This window comes from Balaenoptera acutorostrata, chromosome 7 (assembly GCF_949987535.1).
Source record: "Balaenoptera acutorostrata chromosome 7, mBalAcu1.1, whole genome shotgun sequence".
Classification (NCBI taxonomy): domain Eukaryota; kingdom Metazoa; phylum Chordata; class Mammalia; order Artiodactyla; family Balaenopteridae; genus Balaenoptera; species Balaenoptera acutorostrata.
The window spans coordinates 95,283,212-95,309,741 of NC_080070.1; the positions used below are offsets into that span (position 1 = coordinate 95,283,212).

Genomic DNA, 26,530 nt, shown 5'->3' on the forward strand with positions numbered 1-26,530 from the left:
CTACCTTCTGATGATTTGATGGCAGTCTTTGGCATTATTAGCTTATAGTAGCATCACCTTGATCTCTGTCTTCATCTTCACATGGCATTTTCCCTGTGTATGTGTCATTGGTGTCTACATTTCCTCTTTTAATAAGGATACCAGTCATATTGGATTAGGGCACACCCTACTCAGTATAACCTAATCTTAACTAATTACATCTGTAATGAACCTATTTCCAAATAAGATAACTTTCTGAGGTACTGGAATTTAAGACTTCAACATGTGGATTCACCTTGTAACATAATTCATTCCATAACAATATGTAAGTAAAAAATGGTTGCGGACATTGTTGAGAGTCATCCTGTAGATCATCTACTCATTTGAGATCTTGTATCTCGTATAGTGAAACAGAGAAATTAAAGATTCAGAGGCAACTTTTATCAGAAGAGGGATGTTTTCTGTATGTACCCAAGGTCTCCCATTGGGAATCATCTCCTCGCTGGCTGCCCTAACATCAACCCTTACCTCAGCCTCAGTTCTCTAGCATACTCTTTCCCTGAGTCACCTGGGAAAAATATCACTTTTATATTACCCTCTCCTCAATAAATTTTAGTGGCTCCCTGATAACTGCATAGTAAAGTCCAAGCTCTAAAATATTCCATTTAGAGTCTTCCACCCACCAAAGCATACCTGTCATTTTACTCCTCTCGGTTTTCACACGTACAAATCCAGTGTTCCAGCCAAACTCAACTTCTCATCATTTTCTGAGCAAACCAAAACATTTTAAAATTTCTGCACCTTTGTTTATTATGACTATTTTTGAAACCTCTTTCTTTCACTCATCCTGTAAGCCTGGCTGAAGTTGCACATCCTTCACGACACAGTCACTATGCACATGAGGTGTCTGCCTCTCATTCCAGTAGCACGCATGGTCTGTGAGTCATTTTGAACTAATTTTTGTTTGTATTGTTTTTTTTCCTTTACATATTTATGACTTATATGTCTTACCTCCCCACCTGGCTTGTAAACATCTTGGGAGCAACTATATTCTATTTTGTTATTCATAGAGTAATATAGGTTGTCAAATATTATTGACACAGTTAGGACCGATTTATTGTGCATTTTCTTACCAGTGAAGTACACAGTGGCTGTTTTATTGTTTCACTTTGATTTGTTGTGTGCACCTACAGTTAGTTGCTAAAATCCTAGTTCACAGAGTTCCACATTGTCTCATATAGAGTTGGGAGTCAAGGGGTTTGGATCCATCCTGTTGAACTAGTTCATTTAGTCCTCATAGCTTTAGTTACCTTATCTATAAAACAAGGAAATAATGCCAATTTAGTTCTAAAGTTACTCTCAGATCTAAAATTCTATAATTTAATAGTTTATACATTATATTATTCAAATTGAAATCTCTATATAAAGCTAATCGGACACTGGAAGCTTTTATACAGATACATAGATTGATAGATTGATGAGCCTTGTATTGCTGGTTTAGTTCTTTTTTTCTGTCAATGCTGACTGACAGTTTAGTGATCCTCAATTATTTGTTTGATTTTATAATTCTGGCTATATTGAAAATAGTCTTGAAGTGACCTATTGAAAATAAAAAACAATTAAAAGGTAATTTGGAGGTAATTTCTGTGATGATATATAAGGAATTACTAACACTCATTAGCCACAGAGAGCAGGGTTGGGGAAATGAGGGGAAGTGGACTTTTTCACTTTAATCAGATTTTAACAATACATATTAACTTCACAATTAAAAAGAAGAAGAATTAGGCAGTTTGAAGGCCAGTGCTATTTTTTAGAGATGGAACATCAGGCTGGCAAAAATCAAGAATAAAAAAGTAAAAATGCCTCCTCCCTCCTTCTTAAGGGTTCTTAGAAGCAAGATGCCAGAACTAAAAGTTTCTGTGGAGTACAACAATAGATTTGTTAGTGTCCTATCATATCATAACATTCAAAGTGTTTCTTCATGATCCTTAGTAAAGAGACTAGTGTTTTGAAATTGAAGGGAAAGTAAAACAAACAAGAAACCCAAGATTAGCAAAACAGTACGTGATATTTGGTACCTGAGTTGACTTAATTACCACAAGTAGATGAGCACTGAATATGATTCTAGATTCCCTGGAAACTTAGACCAAAAAGAACTATCTTGGGCTCTATCCTTTTAAATGTGTGATACGAAAAAAGCACGTAGGTAAATCTATGGAAGAAAACTGTCCTTGTATTGACTGAGAGATAAAATCTATTTTCTTTTATAAGGGATATTAGGGCACAGGATAAATCATGTCTTTATCTACAGTTTTGTAATAGATACACTTTGTTTCAATGGGCGTTTCTTTTATCGAGGCTCTAGTAGTGCTGAGAGCATAATACTGCATCTTAACACAGGAGGGGTTTTCTTGCATAGAACAGAAAACAAGGCCCAGGACCTTTGCTTTCTGCTGATGTAACTTTTGAAGATGGAAGAATTAAAATTTCTGGCTCATTAATGTATCCATCAGATTGCCTTGCAACTTCCTTAAATATGTCATTATGAGATGAGTAAGCCATGTGAGACTAGGAGAGGGAAGAACCTCTTAGTTAGGTATGCCCTCTGTGTGGAGTTCCCACTGGGATGCAGTCTCTGTTGCAGTAGGAATGTATCAGAAAGGCAGAGGACATGTCCAGAAAGAGTGGCTTCACTAATTAGGTAATAGAAGCAAGAGGGGCTGGACCTGAGGAGCAGAACTATGGTCCCCAGCACCAGGATAGCAAGTGTTTGGATGTAAGAAGTTATCCAGTTCTCTCTTCTGCAGCAAGATAATTCAGGGTTCCCAGCACCTTGCCAGTATATTGCAGAAGAAGTTAAGGCAGCCCTTGGAAGTTCACATCAGTTCTAGCTGTTGAAAATTCAACTGAACAGTGTAATCCATTAGAACTGTAACCTGCTAGAAATTCAAGTTTTGGCCTTGAATACAAGGCTCCAGGTTTAATCATACCATCATATAAGGGAGTTCCCCATCCTGGTCCTCATGAACTAGCCTCTTCTGGCCACCACAGTATCCTTAGCCAGGAGTGATGATTTTAATGACTCATTGCCTTTCCAAGGTAGGGGTATTTCCATAAACAGGAACATGCTCACTTCCTTTTCTTTTTGTCGATGATGGCCTGATTACACCAGCTTCTGAAGGCCAATGTAGGAATTAAATACTTCTTCACTTGTGTTCTTCCATTATCTTGTCCAACAAATACTCAGTTCAAGAGATCTCACATCTTGCTTAAAAGTTACGGACTTTTTTTTTTTTTTTAACATTCATGTTTCATTATTTCTACCAATGTCAGTGTACAGAATGAAGGAAACTGACACTTATTAATGTCTCGTCTCTTGCTCTATATTATTTCAGGCATTTCTTGGCTCAGTGCTTACAATGTAAGTGCTGTGTACCCAAATTTACCTTCATGTAACCCTAGACTTAAGGATCTTTCCACTAGAGTCCTGTGTTGTCAGATGCAGGCAAATTGTCAAGTTCACTAGATATGTCTGGTAAATAGTATTTATAATAGGTTTGAGTTAATATTGGTTCAGTAGGTTTTGATTTCCCAAGGATGACATGATGTAAGAGCTCCCTTAATGTACCAAATAGACCTTAAGTAAATGGCCATACCAGGGATTCAGGCTTGGATCAGAATTTCAGGTAAATGAATGAAGATACTGAGTTGTAATGCCTGGAAAGCAGTTCTGGACATTTACACACACACACACACAAACACAAACACATCTCTACCTCCCCCCATCATACACACACTTAATAGGAAATTAGGCACACAAAGCCTTGTCTAGGAAAATTTAATCCTTTCAATAGCTAAATAATAAAAAAGCAACTGGCAGACGATTGGTACAAAAATATTACTAGGGAAAAAAAATTTCGCACCAAGCTGGCGGGTCATCCCCGTGTCGGTGTGACGTGCTAGCTCGGAAGTGTTTTCTGCCGCTGTCATGGTTCGTTCGCTAAACTGCGTCATCACTCTGTCCCAGAACATGGGCATCGGCAAGAATGGGGACCTGCCCTGGCCCCCGCTCAGGAATGAATACAGGTATTTCCAAAGAATGACCACAACCTCTTCAGTAGAAGGTAAACAGAATTTGGTGATTATGGGTAGGAAGACCTGCTTCTCCTTTCCAGAGAAGAATCGACCTTTAAAGAACAGAATTAATATAGTTCTCAGTAGAGAACTCAAGGAACCTCCACAGGGAGTGCATTTTCTTGCCAAAAGTCTGGATGATGCCTTAAAATTTACTGAGCAACCAGAATTAACAAATAAAGTGGACATGGTTTGGATAGTGGGAGGCAGTTCTGTTTACAAGGAAGCCAGGAACAAGCCAGGCCATCTTAGTCTATTTGTGACAAGGATCATGCAGGAATTTGAAGGTGACACAATTTTTCCAGAAATTGATTTGGAAAAATGTAAACTCCTCCCAGAATATCCAAGGGTTCCTTCTGATGTCCAGGAGGAGAAAGGCATTAAGTACAAATTTGAAGTATATGAAAAGAACAATTAATGTGAAAATGTTTTCTGATCTATTTCAAGCCTCCTCCTCCCCCCCCAAAAAAATTATATATTTTTTCTTGTAGAGACTTTTGTTGACTTTAGATCTGTGTATAATTATTTCTAAACAAAGTACTTTTATTCCCCATCAATCTTAACTAGACTGTGTCAGATACCATTTGTGAAGCATTTCTTGCTGTAACTGCCTGAATGCCCATCAAGGGTCAAGAATAGGTTACCAGCACCTGCCTAGGATAGAATATCTACCAAGACAGCCCAAAGTGGGAGAGTCCCCTGGTAGCATGAGTTGAAACCAAAGCCTATAGAGCTAGGAGCTAGGCAGTTGGATCCACAGGTCAGAAATGGATTATAAACAGAAGAGCTAGCATTCAGTTATTAAAGTTAGATCAAAAGAGGGACTGTGAATTACCTTATATCACACTTCTGGAAAAAATTCTGTTCACTTAGACTGGGAGTCAATAAGTTGAAAGCTCCAGGATATTCCACAGGAATAGTAAAGAGGCAGGTACGAGACTACCTTTTCGGTGGTTAAAGGAGATGGTCTGAGACCTTAAAAAACTTTGTTTCTGATCTTCAGTGAGATCCCATGGGATGTTACAATGATAAAACAAGAATTCGCTGCTCTTTACAAAAAAGAATAATCTAATATCAAGCATGATGGCTAAAATTAAAAATTCAAAGAGGTAATAAATGGAGAATGAATACTGCTAGAAACCAAAATTAGTAAGTTAGAAACTAAACTTCACAAAATTAAAAAATGAAAATTAAAACGTTTTACCCATCACATTAGCAAAGATTTAGATTAAGTATCCCCCCTCCCAAAAAATAGCATTTTTTGCCTTATAAATTGGTACAACTTTTTAGACTGTAAGTTAGCAATATCAATTAAAATTCAAAATATTCTGGGTTTGGACCCAGAACTTCCACTTCTAGAAATTAATCCTGAGCAAAGAAATGGACCCAAGAGTATTTGTTGCAACTTTTTTTTTTCAAACTTGGAAACAGCCCAAATGTTGATTAATAAGAAATAACTAATCAATATGTCTATAAAATGTAACATCTGCAGCAGTTAAAAAGAATGAAGTACTGACAGAAAAATGCCAAAAATTGCTAAGTAAAAGAAGCAAATTGTTTATAATACTCAAAATGTTTAATAAATGTTCATGTGTGGGAAAAAGCAAAAAAACAAAAACAAAAATATTACTAGGAAAAAATATAAAAGAGAGCAACAAATTTGTCAACAGATGAAGAGCACTTATTATAAAATATAATAATGAGAACATATATGAAAGTTGTTACCTGACATTTTATTATGCATTTAAAATTTTGATATGGTGGTTTCTAACACAGTGTTGAAGGAGAATAACAAAGTTGAGGGCCTGATATTACCCAACTTCAAAAGCTACTATAAAGCTATAGTAATCAAGAGAGTGTGAGATTGGCAAAAAAAAAAAAAAAAAAATAGACAAATAGATAGATGGAACAGAATAGAGAGCCCAGAAATAGACCTCCATAAATATTTTCAACTGATCTTTGACAAAAAAGCAAAGGCAGTACAATGTAGGAAAGATATCTCTTCAACAGATGGTGATAGAACAACCAGACATCTGTATGCAAAAAAATGAATCTGGTGTAGACCTTACACTCTTCCCAAGTATTAACTCAAAATGGATCACTGACCTAAATGTAAATACAAAACTATAAAACTCCTAGAAGATAAGACAGGAGAAAACCTAAATTACCTTGGGTATGATGTTGCCTTTTTAGATACAACACCAAAGCACAATCTAGGAAAGAAATAATGGATAATTCAGACTTTATTAAAATTAAAAACTCCTCTATGAAATACAATATCAAGAGAATTAGAAGGCAAGCCTCAAGATGGGAGAAAATATATGAAGAAGATACATCTGTAAAGGATTCTTACCCAAAATATACAAAGAACCCTCAAAACTGAACAGTAAGAAAATAAACAACCCTGTTTAATAATGGGCCAAAGATCTTAATAGAATCTCACTGAAGTAGATATACAGATGGCAAATAAGTATATGAAAAGATGCTCCACATCATATGTCATCAGGAAATACAAATTAAAATAACAATGAGATATCACTACATACCCATTAGAATAGTCAAATTCTGGAACACTACCACCAAATGCTGGTAGGGATGTGGAAAAACAGCAACTCTCATCCACTGCTCTGGGAATGAAAAATGGTGCAGCCTTATTGGAAGACAGTTTTTGGTTTTTCTCACAAAACTAAACATACTTTTACAGTTGGATCCAGCAATCCCACTCCTTCATATTTAGCCAAAGGAGTTGAAAACATGTTTGCAATAAAACTTGCACGTGGATGTTTATAGAAGGTTTATTCATAATTCCCCAAACTTGGAAACAACCAAGATGTCCTTCAGTAGGTGAATGGCTAAATAAAGTGTGGTAAAGCCAGACAATGAAATATTATTCATTGCTAAAAAATGAGCTATAAAAGCGTGAAAATACATGGAGGAACCTTAAATGCTTAAATGCATATAACTAAGTGAAGCCGATCTGAAAAGACTACATACTGTATGATTGCAACTCCATGACATTCCGGAAAAAGCAAAACTTTGTAGACTATAAAAATATCAGTGGTTGCCAGGGCTTAGGATGGAGGGAGGGATGAATAAGCAGAGCACAGAGGATTTTTAAGGCAATGAAAATATTCTGTAAAATATTATACTGATAGATACATGTCATTGTACCTTTGTCCAAACACATGTAAAGTACAACACTAAGAGTGAACTCTGAGGTGAACTATGAACTTTGGGTGATTATGATATGTCAATGTAGATTCATCCCTGCTAAAAAAATGTATGAGTCTGGTGAGTGATATTGATAATGGAAGAGGCTATGCATGTGTGGGAGCTCGGGGTATATGGAAATTCCTGTACCTTCCTTTCAATATTGTTGTAAAACTAAAAATTCTCTAAAAATTGTCTTTAATTTTTTTAAAAAAGAAAGTTCTTCTGTGAAAAAAGACCATGAATAATAAATACAAGAGAAAACAAGGCAGTGGGAGGAAATGGAGTGTCAATTAGCAGATTTTAGTAAAAAAGAAGAACAAATCAAAATCATCACAGAAATATAAAAGAATTGAAAGGAGCAGTCGCGAGAATAGACACTGGAGAAAACAGCAAGGGTACTGAGGATACAAGTGAGGAGATGCAAAAAAGTAAAATAAAAATGGAAAGTTGAAAAGGACTAAGGAGAAAATGATAGATATATAAACCAGGCAGAGAAGACCCTATATATGCATAATTGGAGTCCCTCAAGGAGAACACCAAAAACAGTGGAACAGGATAAATATTTGAAAACATAACTTGAGAAAAAAAGTTGTGAAAATGATAGAATACCTGATCCTATTTGTTGAAAGGACATATCATGTACCAGTGAAAATTGACCCAAATCAGTTAACACTGAGACATATTCGTCTGATATGTACCCAAGACATATGTCCTCAAGACATATCATAGTAAATTTATTAGCCTTTAATGATACAGTTTTCAAATAGCCATGTAAAATGATCACAATACTTCCAAGAGGGGAAAAGTCAGACTGTCCTTAGATTTCTCCTCTGTGACACTGAACTCTGGAAGTCAGTGGACCAAAACCTCTGGGATACTTGAGGAAAGAAAGTATAAATCAAGGATTTCATGTCCACCCAAGATTTTTATTAAGTATACAAACAATATTAAATATGGCACAACTCTAGAAATACTGTTCACCTACCAGAGGCTGAGCTTCAGCCAATCAAGGGATAATAGAGAAAAATTTAGCAAAATGACTAGTGATAAGCACTGTATATGATTAACAGAAATAAGACTAAACCAAATATGTGGATCAGATGACAAATCAGAACATAAACTGTATATGCCTTGACAATTTAGAAATATACAAGTAAAAATTGGGAGAGTAAGGGAGACAGTATTTTGGCACTTTCTTACAAAGCTAAACATGCCGCTACCATATGTAGAATACCACAGGTACAGTATTCACTGAATACCTCGTCTGTAATAGTGTGGAGTCAAAGGGTATTGTATAAAGTTGAAAAATCAAGCAATAGAATTCTAACTTGGTATTGTTATATAACTTAACAGTGTAAAGATGGCAATAAATCATCTTTACAATAAAACAGTAAAAAAAGATTGTTTTAAAACTCACACACAATTTCTAAATAGCTAAAATTAAGAATGCTGAACAATTTGTAATGACAACACTGTTTTTTAAAAATGGTGCATTAAAAATTGAGTAATCCTTTAAACAAAATAATGAGGTAAACATAATATTTCTCTTGAAAAGATACTCAAGATAATTTATGCCAAAACATAACCATAAAATATTACTACACTTCTCTGTACTTAACTTTTGAGAAAACTTAGTATACTGTGTGGAATCATGGATAAGTTGAAGGCTATAAACCTAAAGAAAAGAATAAGTAGTACAAATAGACTTTTGGTAGCCCATACACACTTTTGTGATTGTTGAATTAGAGTGTCTTTTGCTTGACTTTGAATGCTTCTGAAAAGTAAAGGATGTACTGTCCCTTACCAAGAAGTGGGTGTACCTGCATGGGTTGATGGAGAAGTCCTGTCTCTCAAGGAGAAACTCCAAGGCTCTCCTTTCACTTAATTTGGTTTGCAGGAGAACTCCGGGCTCTTTGATCTCAAGGGAGCAAAAATCTATTACAGAGTGTAACATGGTATACAATGTATTTTGGGGGTCCCAAACACTTGTGAGAATCTGATTAAAGTGATAGGACCTTTCTCCAGGAAATGCACATGTGACATTTTGCCTATAACTGCATGGGGCCCCTGAAGCTCATCCAAAGAAACCCTCTTGGTTTATAATCTCCAGCTTAAAGACCCTGATTTAAAAAGTTCTTTGAACTTAGGTCAGAATCTCTACTGTTGATCTGGCTGGTCAGAACCACAGTCTTATTCTTACTAAAATGAAACATTCCAGTACTACAGCAGTAGTTTGCCAAGGGGAATAATTAATTATTATGAATCCAAAAGGGTCTTTTTTTCTATTGTAAAATGACTAACATTGGAGAACATTTACCACATGTCAAACCTACTGGTAGACACTATCACAAAGGGAAGTTTCCTGGTCATTGCAGCTCAGTCATCACTTGTCCTAAAAATAGGTAGAAAGATGTTCCTGGTCACTAGCTTCACTCTCTTGCATGTAGCTCAGCATGATAGTGATGCTGAAGTGAGCATATCCGGGATGTCTGACTAGTAGGCAGACACCACACCACAATTAAGGATTCAGTCACCCCTGTGGCAGGTAGGCAGGACTGACTGAGTTCTGTATTCCATCCTTAGCCAGAGATTAGAATATGCTTTGAGAATGAGCATTGTCCGACATAGTTTTCTCTGTGGATATTGTGGTTCAGTTTGGAGAACAGAGAGCACTTCTGCCCAGCAGATTTTCACTGTTGTGCTTTTTTGAGAGGTGATGTAATAGGTACCCAAGGTAAACATAGGTCAAGGTTTACAGATTAAAGTCATCCCTTTAATTGTATCAAGAAAGACAGATAATCTTGATCTCAAATTTGAACCAACTCCTCAGATTACTTCATTCAAATCTGGGTGCATCTCTTTCTGTACTGTTGACTTACACTGTAGCTCCTCTTTGCGATTTTCTTTATCTTCATCTGAAGTGAAACCCTGGACATGTATAGGAGCGTGCTCAAAATATTAAACTTGCTACTCGGCCCCCTGCAGGGCCAATGCAGCAGAGACTCATATGCTCCAATTTGTTTTTGCACTTCTATAGAATTCACAATGAATTTCACACATCTTTCAAGATATAAACATCACTTGAAAATTTTGTAAATTTAAAGACTCAGTGAACTAAGTGGATTTTGGGTATTTGTCTAATAAAGGTTTTAAGTACTAGGGAAAATAAATAGAGAATAATGTTCCCAGTTACCAAAATCCTCAGTAGATTTCAGTTAATTTTTTTCTTTGTTTGTAACTTAATAACTGAAAAAATGTTACCTTATTTTAAATTAGCATTTTGTGCAATTTTCATTTGAAATATATTTATATATTATATAATTCTGGGTTTTGAAATTTGTCAAATAGATTTACTCATCTTTTGTCCATTAAGGATGTAGTAGTATCCTTAAGATAATACAGTTACCTAAGTATATATTTTGGGTTTTCTTTTATCTATTTTCTATATTGTTTACTCTTTTTCTTACATTAAGTTTTTTTGTTTGTTGTACCAAAGTTTTTGCAATTTTATATTATCACATATTTCTGCCTTCCCTTTGTAATTTCTTCCATTGCTTAAATGTTTATACTGTAAATTTTCCAATTTTTTTTCTTCTTGACCTTGAGAATTCTCTAGCTTTATCCAAACTATCAGCGATACCACAGCAGGAATTTTTTTTCTTTTCTGTGCATAAACCATGGTTACTGATATTCACTCAAGCACGGTGCAAAGAATTGAAATGCAGTTTGAAAGCACAGCCTAAAAACTCTGCTCTGATAAAAGTGAACTCTGCTAAAATCATTGTAGCTCTTTCATTTGGTTAAGAGAGTGATTCATGTTGTTAATTTTGTAAGGTCTTCAGAATAATGTGCATGCATTAGAGGGGAACTTCCCCAAAATTGAAAATGACCTTCACAATGTACATTTATATTTATGTTGTTCTTTTGCAAAGATGATTCATCAGTTCATAGATCAGTAATGTAAACCAAGAAACAAATCACTTATGCTTGAGAAATTTCAACGTGAATGTTAAAATAGACTTTTTCTTACTATTTTAAAACCACTCATTTCTGACCACGTTTGAATGTTATTAAAACAGCCCCTGAAACTTATTTGTAATTATACATGTTGTACATGTATAATTGAATTGTACTTTCAAGAACATCTGATAAAGATGGATAGGGTACTAGAATTCAATCACTCTTGAGGCCAAACTGTGTCATCATTACAGTTTCCCAGTTACAGGTCTTTGATAGGAAGCATCATGTGGTTGGCATTTTAAAATCTTCTATGTCAAAGATTTTCAACTAAGTTCTCTGACAAAGATTTTCACCTAAGCTCTCTGAAATTTCAAGAGTAACATGGCTGGAGGCAGAGATTGTAATGCAATAATACTGTTTCCAAAAGGATACCATAGTTCCTTAAAAGAGAAATCCTACTTCCTGGGCTTACACAGGTGTGCTTTAATAGAGAGTCACTTGACAGTCTGACTCAGAGGAATATTCACATTGTTTAACGACTGACACAAGTGCACAACCAAGGCCTCCTGCAGTGCCAGATGTTACTTTGTGGTGACTGAATCGTGGAGAGATCAAGAGAAGGACTGAGATGGCTCGGGGCAGTATCTATTATCACCTGGTATGGAACTACCTCAATATTTATCAGTTTAGCTATACCCGGGCACACAGGTGAATATACTCACCTTGGTCTAACATAGTTAGACCTCAGTGTTTATCATGACACAGAGTCAGCAACAGTAACTCTCTGTTTTATCATGCTACTCTTACACTGGGACAAAACCTAAAAACAGTGCATCTGAAGAACTGAAGTCAGGAGAAGGAAATTTTCCAGTCTTTGATGCAAGTCTCTAGAATAAAAGTGGTGGGGAAAAATTAATTGACAGGAACATTTACCATACACTTTATTGGCTCACCCCTAAGGTCTCCCTACCCAGGTCACACGTTGTGGTTCATACTGTGAACTGAGAACTGAAGATCATCTATTCCTACTCCACTCCTGTCAGTCTTTGGAGCCATCCTGAGATTTATTTCCAACAAAACCATTAAATTTTCTGCTATGTGATCTACCAACAAATTCCTGTCCATGCAACACATTGTTGTGTAAGAGCTATACCTTGTAGAATGGAATGTAAAGAGCTGTGACATCAGGAAATGTCTCACATTTTAAATTAACTCACTCTAAACTTCCTTATTTGTGGAGTACTTTTCTTAGAAATCTTCAATCCCCAGCTGAGATAGGTAAATGGAGCTCAAAATTGGCCAAAGATTCAGGTAGCTAATTTTAGAGAGTAGCTTTCATTTTGAGAACAATGTTTTCATTTTGTTTTTGTGATTAGGTGATTAAGTTAAAGAAATGTCTCAAAAATTCTTGTGGATCAGAAAGTCAGGGGAGAAAAACTATCCTGTAAAATTATTGTAATTTTATACTCTTTCTTTTAATTTTTCTTGTTTCTGATTCTCCTTTAAATTACACCCCAATACCTGGGGTTGTTTTTCTCATTCAAGCAACAGAGGTACTATGATTTTCCCATTAAGAAACTAGCTAAAGACATATAAGTTTCAAGAAAGACATTAAAATTCTCCTCTCTCTTTAAATTTCATGACAATTCATTTCAAACCCTAATCTTATATTTTTCCATTTTATTTTGATTTTTATATATTTTCCTAGATATCTTATAGAATTTATTGAACACCTCGGTATACCATAACAATGAGCTAAATGCTTAAGGAGATAAAAAAGAAGTACATAATGCCAACTTTGCTGTCAATTAGTGAAACATTTGACAACAATAAAAATTGCATTTGAAAGCATTATTCTATGTAAGAAATTGTGAGAGACGATATATGAATAAGTTCTAACTTTAACATAATTAAAATTCAAAATGAGATTTTTCAGCCTGTTGGGAACTGAAATGACCATTTTTCTATTATGTGATTCTTAACCATGTCCACTGACATTTATCAGTATATAAGTATTGTGCTAGACACTTAGATATATATTTTCTTATGCAATATTCACACTCCACTGAGGTTGGTAATATTAGCTCTGTTTTATGGATAAGGCAATGAAGCACTAAAGTTACATAAGAAGTAAGTGGCAGAACCAGAGTGTGAATTCAGGTCTCCTAACTTCAAGTCCTTTCTTCTGTCCAGTGTCATAGCTGACTCTCGAAAGTGTTTACTAGATTATATATGGATGAAATGGATGATAGATGAGTAATTGGATAGCGAATCTATTTCATTGTTTACTCATAGTATATTATCATAAAATTAAAAAAAAATAGTTGATTACTTTAAAATTCTTAGATGATCATATTGACTTGCTGTTACTTTTTTAAGCCAATTATTTTCTTCTGCTTGAGCTGAAAGTGTTATTATTATTTTAAATTAATTGATGTTGGTATATTTTAACTTTATTGTCTTTTGTATTTTTATATAATGTGAAAATGTTTTGAAAATGACTCTGATTATGAAATTAATTAAACATCCAACAGAATCACCTTTATGCCTACATCAATAATTTAAATGGATTTGAGTATGTTTTAAGACTCTTGTTTATTAACTCAGGGAAATAATATACATTATTTAATAATCTGTGCATATATTACATGATTCCCAAGTGCACTTTCCCTTGTTTAAAAAGATTTATATTTAAAATGGAAAACATTTCAATGGTCCTAAATTCTACTTGCAACCTTAGTTTTTCAAAAAGGAGAAAAGACACTCCCACTTGTAAGAATAAAAGGACTTTTCTTAACTTCCATAAAGTTAAGAAAACAGAATTCCTATCACAGATTCAGTTTTTATGATTTGGAAAGGCTCAGTGAATGAGTTACCTTCTGACACCAAGTTCTTAAGACTACCCTTGAAAGTCCCACAGTGTAACTAATCTTACTCAAAATGATTTTTATTAAGTGGTGCCTCCTGAACATCGAATAGGCGTGGCAATTATGGGGAACTTGGAAATATTGGTATATTCCTAATAGCAGCAATGAACTGCTGAAAAGTGGAGTGAAATTATAATTGTAAAAGTATTTTAAACTTTTAAAATTAGGTTTTTTGAGGAAGAGATACTGAAGCTTGGAAGGCTACAAGGATCCAAAAGTATGCATATAAAACAAATAAACAAAACAAATATTCTCAATAGAGTAGTTTCATAGATATAGACTTTATGAGACACCAACCTGATTAATATGGAACTGTAGAAAAATACAGGGCAATAATGCAGCTTATTTTATGACCTAAATGTGGTTTAGAAGTCAAGCTATATAAGCCTCCAAAGGAAAACCTGTTGGGTCTGTGCAGACGATTGATAAGAATTCAGTTTGTCTGAAAGAAGTAAAATGTGCAGAGGAGTGTACCTGTACATCAAGACGATATATTACCTACATGGAAATCTATGGGCTGGGAAGCCATGTGTAGTATAATGTATCATTAATATAAAAGAAGAAAGGAATGGAATATTGCCTGGTCAAGTGAAGGGTGTTGATAACTGTTAATGAACACAGATATCAGTAACATGTAATACAGAATAGGGATGGAAAGGGTCATCTAATCAGGTATGCATTAATATTTTCTTTTACATCTTTATTGGAGTATAATCACTTTACAATGTTAGTTTCTGCTGTACAACACAGTGAATCAGTTATATGTATACATATGTCCCCATATCCCGTCCCTCTTGAGCCTCCCTCCCACCCTCCCTATCCTACCCCTCTAGGTTATCAGAAGGCATCGAGCTGATCTCCCTGTGCTATGCAGTAACCATCCATTTTACATTTGGTAGTGAACATATGTCAGTGCTACTCTCTCACTTCATCCCAGCTTCCCCTTTCCACCCTGTGTCCTCAAATCCATTCTCTATGTCTGCATCTTTCTTTATTCCTGCCCTGCCACTAGGTTCATCAGTACCGTTTTTTTAGATTCCATATATATGCGTTAACATACAGTATTTGTTTTTCTCTGGCTGACTTACTTCACTCTGTATGACAGACTCTATGTTCATCCACTTCATTACAAATAACTGAATTTCATTCCTTTATAGGGCTGAGTAATATGCCATTCTATATATGTGCCACATTTTCTTTATCCATTCATCTGTCGATGGACATTTAGGATGTTTCCATGTCCTGGCTATTGTAAATAGTGCTGCAATGAACATTGTGGTACATGTCTCTTTTTTTTTTTTTTTTAACATCTTTATTGGAGTATAATTGCTTTACAATGCTGTGTTAGTGTCTTCTATATAACAAAGTGAATCAGCTATACATATACATATATCCCCATATGCGCTTCCTCTTGCATCTCCCTCCCACCCTCCCTATCCCACCCCTCTAGGTGGTCACACAGCACTGAGCTAATCTCCCTGTGTGATGCAGCTGCTTCCCACTAGCTATCTATTTTACATTTGGTAGTGTATATATGTCAGTGCTACTCTTTCACTTTGTCCCAGCTTGCCCTTCCCCCTCCCCGTGTCCTCAAGTCAATTCTCTGTGTCTGCTTTATTCCTATCCTGCCCCTAGGTACGTCAGAACCATTTTTTTTTTAGATTACATATATATGTGTTAGCATACGGTATTTGTTTTTCTCCTTCTGACTTACTTCACTCTGTATGACAGACTCTAGGTCCATCCACCTAACTGCAAATGACTCAATTTCGTTTCTTTTTATGGCTGAGTAATATTCAATTGTATATATGTGCCACATCTTCTTTATCCATTCATCTGTTGATGGACACTTAGGTTGCTTCCATGTCCTGGCTACTGTAAATAGTGCTGCAGTGAACACTGTGGTACATGTCTCTTTTTGAATTATGGTTTTATCAGGGTATATGCCCAGTAGTGGGATTGCTGGGTCATATTGTAGTTCTAGTTTTAGTTTTTTAAGGAACCTCCATACTGTTCTCCATAGTGGCTGTATCAGTTTACATTCCCAGCAACAGTGCAGGAGGGTTCCCTTTTCTCCACACCCTCTCCAGCATTTACTGTTAGTAGATTTTTTGATGATGGCCATTCTGACTGGTGTGAGGTGATACCTCACTGTGGTTTTGATTTGCATTTCTCTAATGATTAGTGATGTTGAGCATCTTTTCATGTGTTTGTTGGCAATCTGTATGTCTTCTTTGGAGAAATGTCTATTTAGGTCTTCTGCCCATTTTTGGATTGTGTTCTTTGTTTTTTTTTAATATTGAATTGCATGAGTTGCTTGTATATTTTGGAGATTAATCCTTTGTCAGTTGCTTCGTTTGCAAATATGTTCTCCCATTCTGAGGGTTGTCTTTTTGTCTTATTTATGGTTTCCTTTGCTGTGCAAAAGCTTTTAAGTTTCATTAGGTCCCATTTGTTTATTTTTGATTTTATTTCCATTAATCTAGGAGGTAGTCAAAAAGGATCTTGCTGTGATTTATGTCATAGAGTGTTCTGCCTATGTGCTCCTCGAAGAGTTTTATAGTGTCTGGTCTTACATTTAGGTCTTTATTCCATTTTGAGTTTAGGTTTGCGTATGGTGTTAAGAAGTGTTCTAATTTCATTCTTTTACATGTAGCTGTCCAGTTTTCCCATCACCAATTATTGAAAAGGCTGTCTTTTCTCCATTGTATATTCTTGCCTCCTTTATCAAAGAGAAGGTGACCATATGTGCGTGAGTTTATCTTTGGGCTTTCTATCCTGTTCCATTGCTCTATATTTCTGTTTTTGTGCCAGTACCATACTGTTTTGATTACTGTAGCTTTGTAGTATAGTCTGAAGACAGGAAGCCTGATTCTTCCAGCTCCGTTTTTCTTTCTCAGGAGTGCTTTGGCTATTTGGGGGTCTTTTGTGTTTCCATACAAATTGTGAAATATTTTGTTCTAGTTCTGTGAAAAATGCCATTGGTAGTTTGATAGGGATTGCATTGAATCTGTAGATTGCTTTGGGTAGTATAGTCATTTCACAATGTTGATTCTTCCAATCCAGGAACATAGTATATCTCTCTATCTGTTTGTATCGTCTTTGATTTCTTTCATCAGTGTATTATAGTTTTTTGCATACAAGTCTTTTGTCTACTTAGGTAGGTTTATTCCTAGGTATTTTATTCTTTTTGTTGCAATGGTAAATGGGAGTGTTTCCTTAATTTCTCTTTCTGATTTTTTGTTGTTACTGTATAGGAATGCAAGAGATTTCCATGCGTTAATTTTGTATCCTGCTACTTTACCAAATTCATTGATTAACTCTAGTAGTTTTCTGGTGGCATCTTTAGGATTTTCTATGTAGTATTATGTCATCTACAGTGACAGTTTTACTTCTTTTACAATTTTGATTCCTTTTATTTCTTTTTCTTTTCTGATTGCCATGGCTAAAACTTCCAAAACTATGTTGAATAATAGTGGTGAGAGTGGGCACCCGTGTCTTGTCCCTGATCTTAGAGGAAATGGTTTCAGTTTTTCACCATTGAGGATGGTGTTGGCTGTGGGTTTGTTGTATATGGCTTTTATTATACTGAGGTAGCTTCCCTCTCTGCCCACTTTCTGGAGAGTTGTTATCATTAATGGGTGTTGAATTTTGTCAAAAGCTTTTTGTCCATCTATTGAGATTATCATACGATTTTTATCCTTCACTTTGTTAATATGGTGTATCACATTGATTGATTTGCGTATATTGAAGAATCCTTGCATCCCTGGGATAAACCCCACTTGATCATGGTATGATCGTTTAAATGTGCTGTTGGATTCTGTTTGCTAGTATTTTGTTGAGGATTTTTGCATCTATCTTCATCAGTGATATTGGCCTGTAATTTTCTTTTTTGAGACATCTTTGTCTGGTATTGGTATCAGTGTGATGGTGCCCTCGTAGAATGAGTTTGGGAGTGTTCCTCTCTCTGCTATATTTTGGAAGAGTTTTAGAATGATAGATGTTAGCTCTTCTCTAAATGTTTGATAGACTTCACCTGTGAAGCCATCTGGCCCTGGGCTTTTGTTTGTTGGAAGATTTTAATCACAGTTTCAATTTCAGTGCTTGTGATTGCTCTGTTCATATTTTCTGTTTCATCCTCGTTCAGTCTTGGAAGGTTGTACTTTTCTAAGAATTTTTCCATTTCTTTCCGGTAGTCCATTTTATTGGCATATAGTTGCTTGTAGTAGTCTCTTATGATCCTTTGTATTTCTGCAGTGTCAGTTGTTACTTCTCATTTTTCATTTCTTATTCTGTTGACGTGAGTCTTCTCCCTTATTGCCTGATGAGTCTGGCTTATGGTTTATCAATTTTGTTTATCTTCTCAAAGAACCAGATTTTAGTTTTATTGATGTTTGCTATTGTTTCCTTCATTTCTTTTTCATTTATTTCTGATCTGATCTTTATGATTACTTTCCTTCTGCTAACTTTGGGGTTTTTTTTTTGTTGTTGTTGTTCTTCTTTCTTTAATTGCTTTAGGTGTAAGGTTAGGTTGTTGATTTGAGATTTTTCTTGTTTCTTGAGGTAGGGTTGTACTGTTATAAACTTCCCTCTTAGAACTGCTTTTGCTGCATCCCATTGGTTTTGGGTCGTTGTGTTTTCATTGTCATATATTTCTAGGTATTTTTAAATTCCCTCTTTGATTTCTTCAGTGATCTCTTAGTTGTTTGGTAGTGCATTGTTTAGCCTCCATGTGTTTGTATTTTTTACAGATCTTTTCCTGTAATTGATACCTAGTCTCATAGCATAGTGGTTAGAAAAGATACTTGATGTGATTTCAATTTTCTTAACTTTACCAAGGCTTGATTTGTGACCCCAAGATGTGATCTCTCCTGGAGAATGTTCCGTGTGCACATGAGAAGAAAGTGTATTCTGTAGTTTTTGAATGGAATGTCCTATAAATATCAATTAAGTCCATCTTGTTTAGTGCATCATTTAAAGCTTGTGTTTCCTTAGTTATTTTCACTTTGGTTGATCTGTCTATTGGTGAAACTGAGGTTTAAAGTCCCTACTATGATTGTGTTGCTGTCGATTTCCCCTTTTATGGCTGTTAGCATTTGCTTAATGTACTGAGGTGCTCCTGTGTTGGGTGCATAAATATTTACAATTTTTATATCTTCTTCTTGGATTGATCCCTTGATCATTATGTAGTGTCCTTCTTTGTCTCTTGTAATAGTCTTTATTTTAAAGTCTATTTTGTCTGATATGAGAATTGCTACTCCAGCTTTCTTTTGATTTCCATTTGCATGGAATATCTTTTTCCATCCCCTCACTTTCAGTCTGTATGTGTCCCTAGGTCTGAAGTGGGTCTCTTGTCAACAGCATATATATTGGTCTTGTTTTTGTATCCATTCATCCAGTTTGTGTTTTTTGGTTGAAGCATTTAATCCATTCACATTTAAGGTAATTATTTTTTTTTTTTTTAAAGGAATTCCTTTATTTATTTTTTATTTTTTATTTATTTACTTATTTATTTTTGGCTGTGTTGGGTCTTCGTTTCTGTGCGAGAGCTTTCTCCAGTTGCGGCAAGCAGGGGTCACTCTTCATCGTGGTGCGCGGGCCTCTCACTATCGCGGCCTCTCTTGTTACGGAGCACAGGCTCCAGACGCGCAGGCTCAGTAATCGTGGTTCACGGGCCCAGCCGCTCCGCGGCATGTGGGATCCTCCCAGACCAGGGCTCGAACCCGTGTCTCCTGCATTGGCAGGCAGATTCTCAACCACTGCGCCACCAGGGAAGCCCCCACATTTAAGGTAATTATTGATATGTATGTTCCTATTAACATTTTCTTAATTGTTTTGTGTTTGTTTTTGTAAGTCTTTTCCTTCTCTTGTGTTTCCTGCCTAGAGAAGTTCCTTTAGCAATTCTTGTACAGCTGGTTTGGTGGTGCTGAATTCTCTTAACTTTTGCTTGTCTGTAAAGCTTGTGATTTCTCCATCGAATCTGAATGAGATCCTTGCTGGGTAGAGTAATCTTGCTTGTAGGTGTTTCCCTTTCATCAATTTAAATATATCCTGCCACTCCCTTCTGGCTTGCAGAGTTTCTGCTGAAAGATCAGGTGTTGACCTTATGGGTACTCCCTTGTATGTTATTTGTTGCTTTTCCCTTGCTACTTTTAATATTTTTTCTTTGTGTTTAATTTTTGTTAGTTTGATTAATATGCGTGTTGGCATGTTTCTCCTTGGGTTTTTCCTGAATGGGACTCTATGCACTTCCTGGACTTGATTGAGTACTTCCTTTCCCATGTTGGATAAGCTTATGACTATAACCTCTTCAAATATTTTCTCAGACACTTTCTATTTTCTTCTTCTAGGACGTGTATAATTCGAATGTTGGTGCGCTTAATGTTGTTCCAGAGGTCTCTGAGACTGTCCTCCATTGTTTTCATTCTTTTTTCTGCTCCACCAGTTATTTCCACCATTATATCTTCCTGCTCAGTTATCCGTTCTTCTGCCTCAGTTATTCTGCTATTTATTTCTTCTAGAGTAAGTTTAATTTCAGTTACTGTGTTGTTTCTTACTGTTTGTTTGCTCTTTAGTTCTTCTAGGTGCTTGTTAAATGTTTCTTGTATTTTCTCCATTTTATATCTGATATTTTGGATCATCTTTACTGTCATTACTCTGAATTCTTTTTCAGGTAGTTTGCCCATTTCCTCTTCATTTATTTGGTCTTGTGGGTTTTTATCTTGCTCCTTTGCCTGAAAGATATTTCTCTGTCTTCTCATTTTGTCTAATTTAGAGAATTTGAGGTCTCCTTTCCCTAGGCTGCAGGGTCGTAGTTCCTCTTGTTTCTGTTCTCTGCCCCTGGTTGTGACGTTGGTCCAGTGCGTTGTGTAGACTTCCTGATGAGAGGGACTGGTGCCTGCATTCTGGTGTGTGGAGCTGAGTCTTTTCACTCTAATGAGCAGGGCCGTGTTAGGTGGTGTGTTTTGAGGCGTCTGTGAGCTTAGTATGACTTTAGTTAGTCTGTGTGCTGATGCATGGGTTTGTATTCCTGTCTTGTTTGTTTTTTGGTGTGAGGTGTCCAGCTCTGGGAGCTGCTGGCAGTTGGGTGGAGCCAGGTCTTGGATTCAGATACAGGCCTCCGTGAGAACTCTCAGCAATTAATCTTCCTTGGGGCCAGGAATTCTCTAGTGGTCCAGCGTCCTGGACTTGGTGCTCCCACTCCAGAGCCTTGGGCCTCACTTCCGGTCGAGGAACCAAGAACTGGCAAGTCACTCGACCCAGAAATAAAGGGGATTAAAAAAAAAGAAAGAGTATCAAAACCCCAGACAAATGGTAAAAGTAAAATCAAACAAACAAAAACAGATACAAGGAGACACACACACACACAAGAAACAAAAACAGAACCAAATAAAATAAAACGCAAAAGAACAACCAGACAAACAAAAGAACCCAAGAACGAAATGAAACAAGTATAAAGAAAACTGACAAAGACACAAAAGCAAAAAACAAAACCAAAGCAGATTGCCAACTGAAGAATGAAGCAAAGAAACAAAACAAACTTACAAAAATGATATAAAAACAGAAAGAAGAAAAAGAGAAAGGGGAAAGAAGTCAGAACAACAGAAAAGCAGCGTAAGAATTGAAATATAAAAAAATAAAATAGAAAATATATTAAAGGAGGAGATAGGTTCAAGATGTTGGAGTAGAAGGACGTGCACTCACTCCCTCTTGCGAGAGCACCAGAATCACAACTAACTGCTGAACAGTCATTGACAGGAAGACACTGGAACTCAACAAAAAAGATACCCCACATCCAAAGACAAAGGAGAAACCACAGTGAGATGGTAGGAGGGGCGCAATCACATTAAAATCAAATCCCGTGACTGCTGGGTTCTGGAGAACACTTATACCACAGAAGTCCACCCACTGGAGTGAAGGTTCTGAGCCCCACGTCAGGCTTCCCAACCTGGGGGCCCAGCAACAGGAGGAGGAATTCCTAGAGAATCAGACTTTGAGGCCTAGCGGGATTTGATTGCAGGACTTCAACAGGACTGGGGGAAAGAGAGACTCCACTCTTTGAGGTCACACACAAAGTAGTGTGTGCATCGGGACCCAGGGGAAGGAGCAGTGACCCCATAGGAGACTGAACCAGACCCACCTGCTAGTGTTGGAGGGTTTCCTGCAGAGGTGGGGGTGGCTGTGGCTCACTGTGAGGACAAGGACACTGGCAGCAGAAGTTACGGGAAGTACTCCTTGGAGTGAGCCCTCCCAGAGCCCATCATTAGCCCTACCAAAGAGCCAGGTAGGCTCCAGTGATGGGTTGCCTCATGCCAAACAACCAACAGGGAGGGAACCCAGCTCCACCCATCAGTAGACAAGCAGATTAAAGTTTTACTGAGCTCTGCCCACCAGAGCAACACCCAGCTTTACCCACCACCAGTCTCTCCCATCAGGAAACTTGCACAAGCCTCTTAGCTAGCCTCATCCACCAGAGGGCAGACAGCAGAAGCAAGAAGCCTTACAATCCTGCAGCCTGTGGAACAAAAATCACATTCACAGAAAAGTAGACAAGGTGAAAAGGCAGAGGACTATGTACCAGATGAAGTAACAAGATAAAACCCCAGAAAAACAACTAAGTGAAGTGGAGATAGGAAAGCTTCCAGAAAAAGAATTCAGAATAATGATAGTGAAGATGATCCAGGACCTCTGAAAAAGAATGGAGGCGAAGATCGAGAAGATGCAAGAAATGTTTAACAAAGACCTAGAAGAATTAAAGAACAAACAAACAGAGAAGAACAATACAATAACTGAGATGAAAAATACACTGGAAGGAATCAATAGCAGAATAATTGAGACAGAAGAACGAAAAAGTGACTTGGAAGACAGAATGATGGAATTCACTGCCGCGGAACAGAATGAAGAAAAAAGAATAAAAAGAAATGAAGACAGCATAAGAGACCTCTGAGACAATATTAAACACAACAACATTCGCATTATAGGGGTCCCAGAAGGAGAAGAGAGAGAGAAAGGACCCAAGAAAATATTTGAAGACGTTATAGTCGAAAACTTCCCTAACAAAGGAAAGGAAATAGCCACCCAAGTCCAGGAAGTGCAGAGAGTCCCAGGCAGGATAAACACAAGGAGAAACATGCCGAGACACATAGTAATGAAATTGACAAATATTAAAGACAAAGAAAAATTATTGAAAGCAGCAAGGGAAAAACGACAAATTACATACAAGGGAACTCCCATAAGGTTAACAGCTGATTTCTCAGCAGAAACTCTACAAGCCAGAGGGAATGGCATGACATATTTAAAGTGATAAAAGGGAAGAATCTACAACCAAGATTACTCTACCCAGCAAGTATCTCATTCAGATTCAATGGAGAAATCAAAAGCTTTACAGACAAGCAAAGGCTAAGAGAATTCAGCACCACCAAACCAGCTCTACAACAAATGCTAAAGGAACTTCTCTAAGGGGGAAACACAAGAAAAGAAAAGGACCTACAAAAACAAACCCATAACAATTAAGAAAACGGTAACAGGAACATACATATCAATAATTACCTTAAACATGAATGGATTAAATGCTTCAACCAGAAAATACAGGGTCGCTGAATGGATACAAAAACAAGACCCATGATTATGCTGTCTACAAGACACCCACTTCAGACCTAGGGACACATAGAGACTGAAAGTGAGGGGATGGAAAAAGATATTCCATGCAATTGGAAATGAAAGGAAAGCTGGAGTAGCAATACTCATATCAGGTAAAATAGACTTTAAAATAAAGAATGTTACAAGAGACAAGGAAGGATACTACATAATGATCAAGGGATTGATCCAAGAAGAAGATATAACAATTACAAATGTATATGCACCCAACATAGGAGCACCTCAATACATAAGGCAACTGTTAACAGGTATAAAAGAGGATATCAACAGTAGAACAATAATAGTGGGGGACTTTAACACCTCACTTACACCAATAGACAGATCATCCAAACAGAAAACTAATAAAGAAACACAAGCTTTAAATGACACAGTAGACCAGATAGATATAATTGATATTTATAGGACATTTCATCCCAAAACAGCAGATTACACTTTCTTCTCACGTGAACACGGAACATTCTCCAGGATAGATCACATCTTGGGTCACAAATCAAACCTCAGTAAATTTAAGAAAATTGAAATCATATCAAGCACCTTTTCTGACCACAGCGCTATGAGATTAGAAATGAATTACAGGGAAAAAATTTAAAAAACACAAACACATCGAGGCTAAACAGTACGTTACTAAATAACCCAGTGATCACTTAAGAAATCAAAGAGGAAATCAAAAGATACCTAGAGACAAATGACAATGAAAACATGACGATCCAACACCTATGGGATGCAGCAAAAGCAGTTCTAAGAGGGAAGTTTATAGCAATACTAGCCTACCTCCAGAAACAAGAAAAATCTCAAATAAATAATCTAGGCTTACACCTAAAGGAACTATAGAAAGAAGAACATTCAAAACCCAAAGTTAGTAGAAGGAAAGAAATCATAAAGATCAGAGCAGAAATAAATGAAATAGAAACAAAGAAAACAATAGCAAAGATCAATAAAACTAAAAGCTGCTTCACTGAAAAGATAAACAAAATTGATAAACCATTAGCCAGACTGATCAAGAAAAAGAGGGAGAAGACTCAAATCAATAAAATCAGAAATGAAAAAGGAGAAGTTACAACAGACACTGCAGAAACACAAAGTATCCTAAGAGACTACTAGAAGCAACTCTATGCCAATAAAATGGACAACCTGGAAGAAATGGACAAATTCTCAGAAAGGTATAACCTTCCAAGACTGAACCAGGAAGAAATAGAAAATATGAACAGACCAATCACAAGTAATGAAATTGAAACTGTGATTAAAAATCTTCCAACAAACACAAGTCCAGGACCAGATGGCTTCACAGGAGAATTCAATCAAACATTTAGAGAAGAGCTAACACCTATCCTTCTCAGACTTTTCCAAAATATATCAGAGGAAGGAACACTCCCAAACTCATTCTGTGAGGCCACCAACACACTGATAGCAAAACCAGACAAAGATACTACAAAAAAAGAAAATTACAGACCAATATCACTGATGAATATAGATGGAAAAATCCTCAACAAAGTACTAGCAAACAGAATCCAACAACACATTAAAAGGATCATACACCATGATCAAGTGGGATTTATCCCAGGGATGCAAGGATCCTTCAATATACACAAATCAATGAATGTGATATACCATATTAACAAATTGAATAATAAAAACCATATGATCATCTCAATAGATGCAGAAAAAGCTTTTGACAAAATTCAACATCCATTTATGATAAAAACTCTCCAGAAAGTGGACATAGAGGGAACCTACCTTAACATAATAAAGGCTATATAGACAAACCCACAGCAAACATCATTCTCAATGGTGAAAAACTGAAAGCATTTCCTCTAATATCAGGAAGAAGACAAGGATGTCCACTCTCGCCAGTATTATTCAACATAGTTGTGGAAGTCCTAGGCATGGCAATCAGAGAAGAAAAAGAAATAAAAGGAATACAAATTAGAAAAGAAGAAGTGAAACTGTCACTGTTTGCAGATGGCATGACACTATACATAGAGAATCTTAAAGATGCCTCCAGAAAACTACTAGAGCTAATCAATGAATTTGGTAAAGTTGCAGGATACAAAATTAATGCACAGAAATCTCTTGCATTCCTATACACTAATGGTGAAAACTCTGAAAGAGAAATTAAGGAAACACTCCCATTTACCATTGTAACAAGAAGAATAAAATACCTAGGAATAAACCTACCTAGGGAGACAAAAGACCTGTATGCAGAAAACTATAAGACACTGATGAAAGAAATTGAAGATGATACCAACAGATGGAGAGATATACTATGTTCTCGGATTGGAAGAATCAATATTGTGAAAATGACTATACTACCCAAAGCAATCTACAGATTCAATGGGATCCCTATCCAATTACCAATGGCATTTTTTACAGAACTAGAACAAAAAATCTTAAAATCTGTATGGAGACCCAAAAGACCCCGAATAGCCAAAGCAGTCTTGAGGGAAAAAAACGGAGCTGGAGGAATCAGACTCCCTGACTTCAGACTATACTACAAAGCAACAGTAATCAAGACAAATGGTCCTGGCACAAAAAGAGAAACATAGATCAATGGAACAAGATAGAAAGCCCAGAGATATACCCACGCACCTATGGTCAACTAATCTATGACATAGTAGGCAAGGATATACAATGGAGGAAAGACAGTCTCTTCAATAAGTGGT

The 26,530-nt window shown here is 36.4% G+C and overlaps 2 protein-coding genes across 5 annotated transcripts in view; both read left to right on the plus strand.

The window, feature by feature from the left end:
• MAGI2 (membrane associated guanylate kinase, WW and PDZ domain containing 2) overlaps nt 1–26,530 on the plus strand; it is a 1,355,072-nt gene that overhangs the window by 94,452 nt on the left and 1,234,090 nt on the right. The gene's annotated exons all lie outside the window — the stretch shown is intronic.
• LOC103014684 (dihydrofolate reductase-like) lies at nt 3,968–4,531 on the plus strand. The gene has a single exon (XM_028167702.1). The coding sequence runs from the start codon at nt 3,968–3,970 to the stop codon at nt 4,529–4,531; it is 564 nt and encodes a 187-aa protein (XP_028023503.1).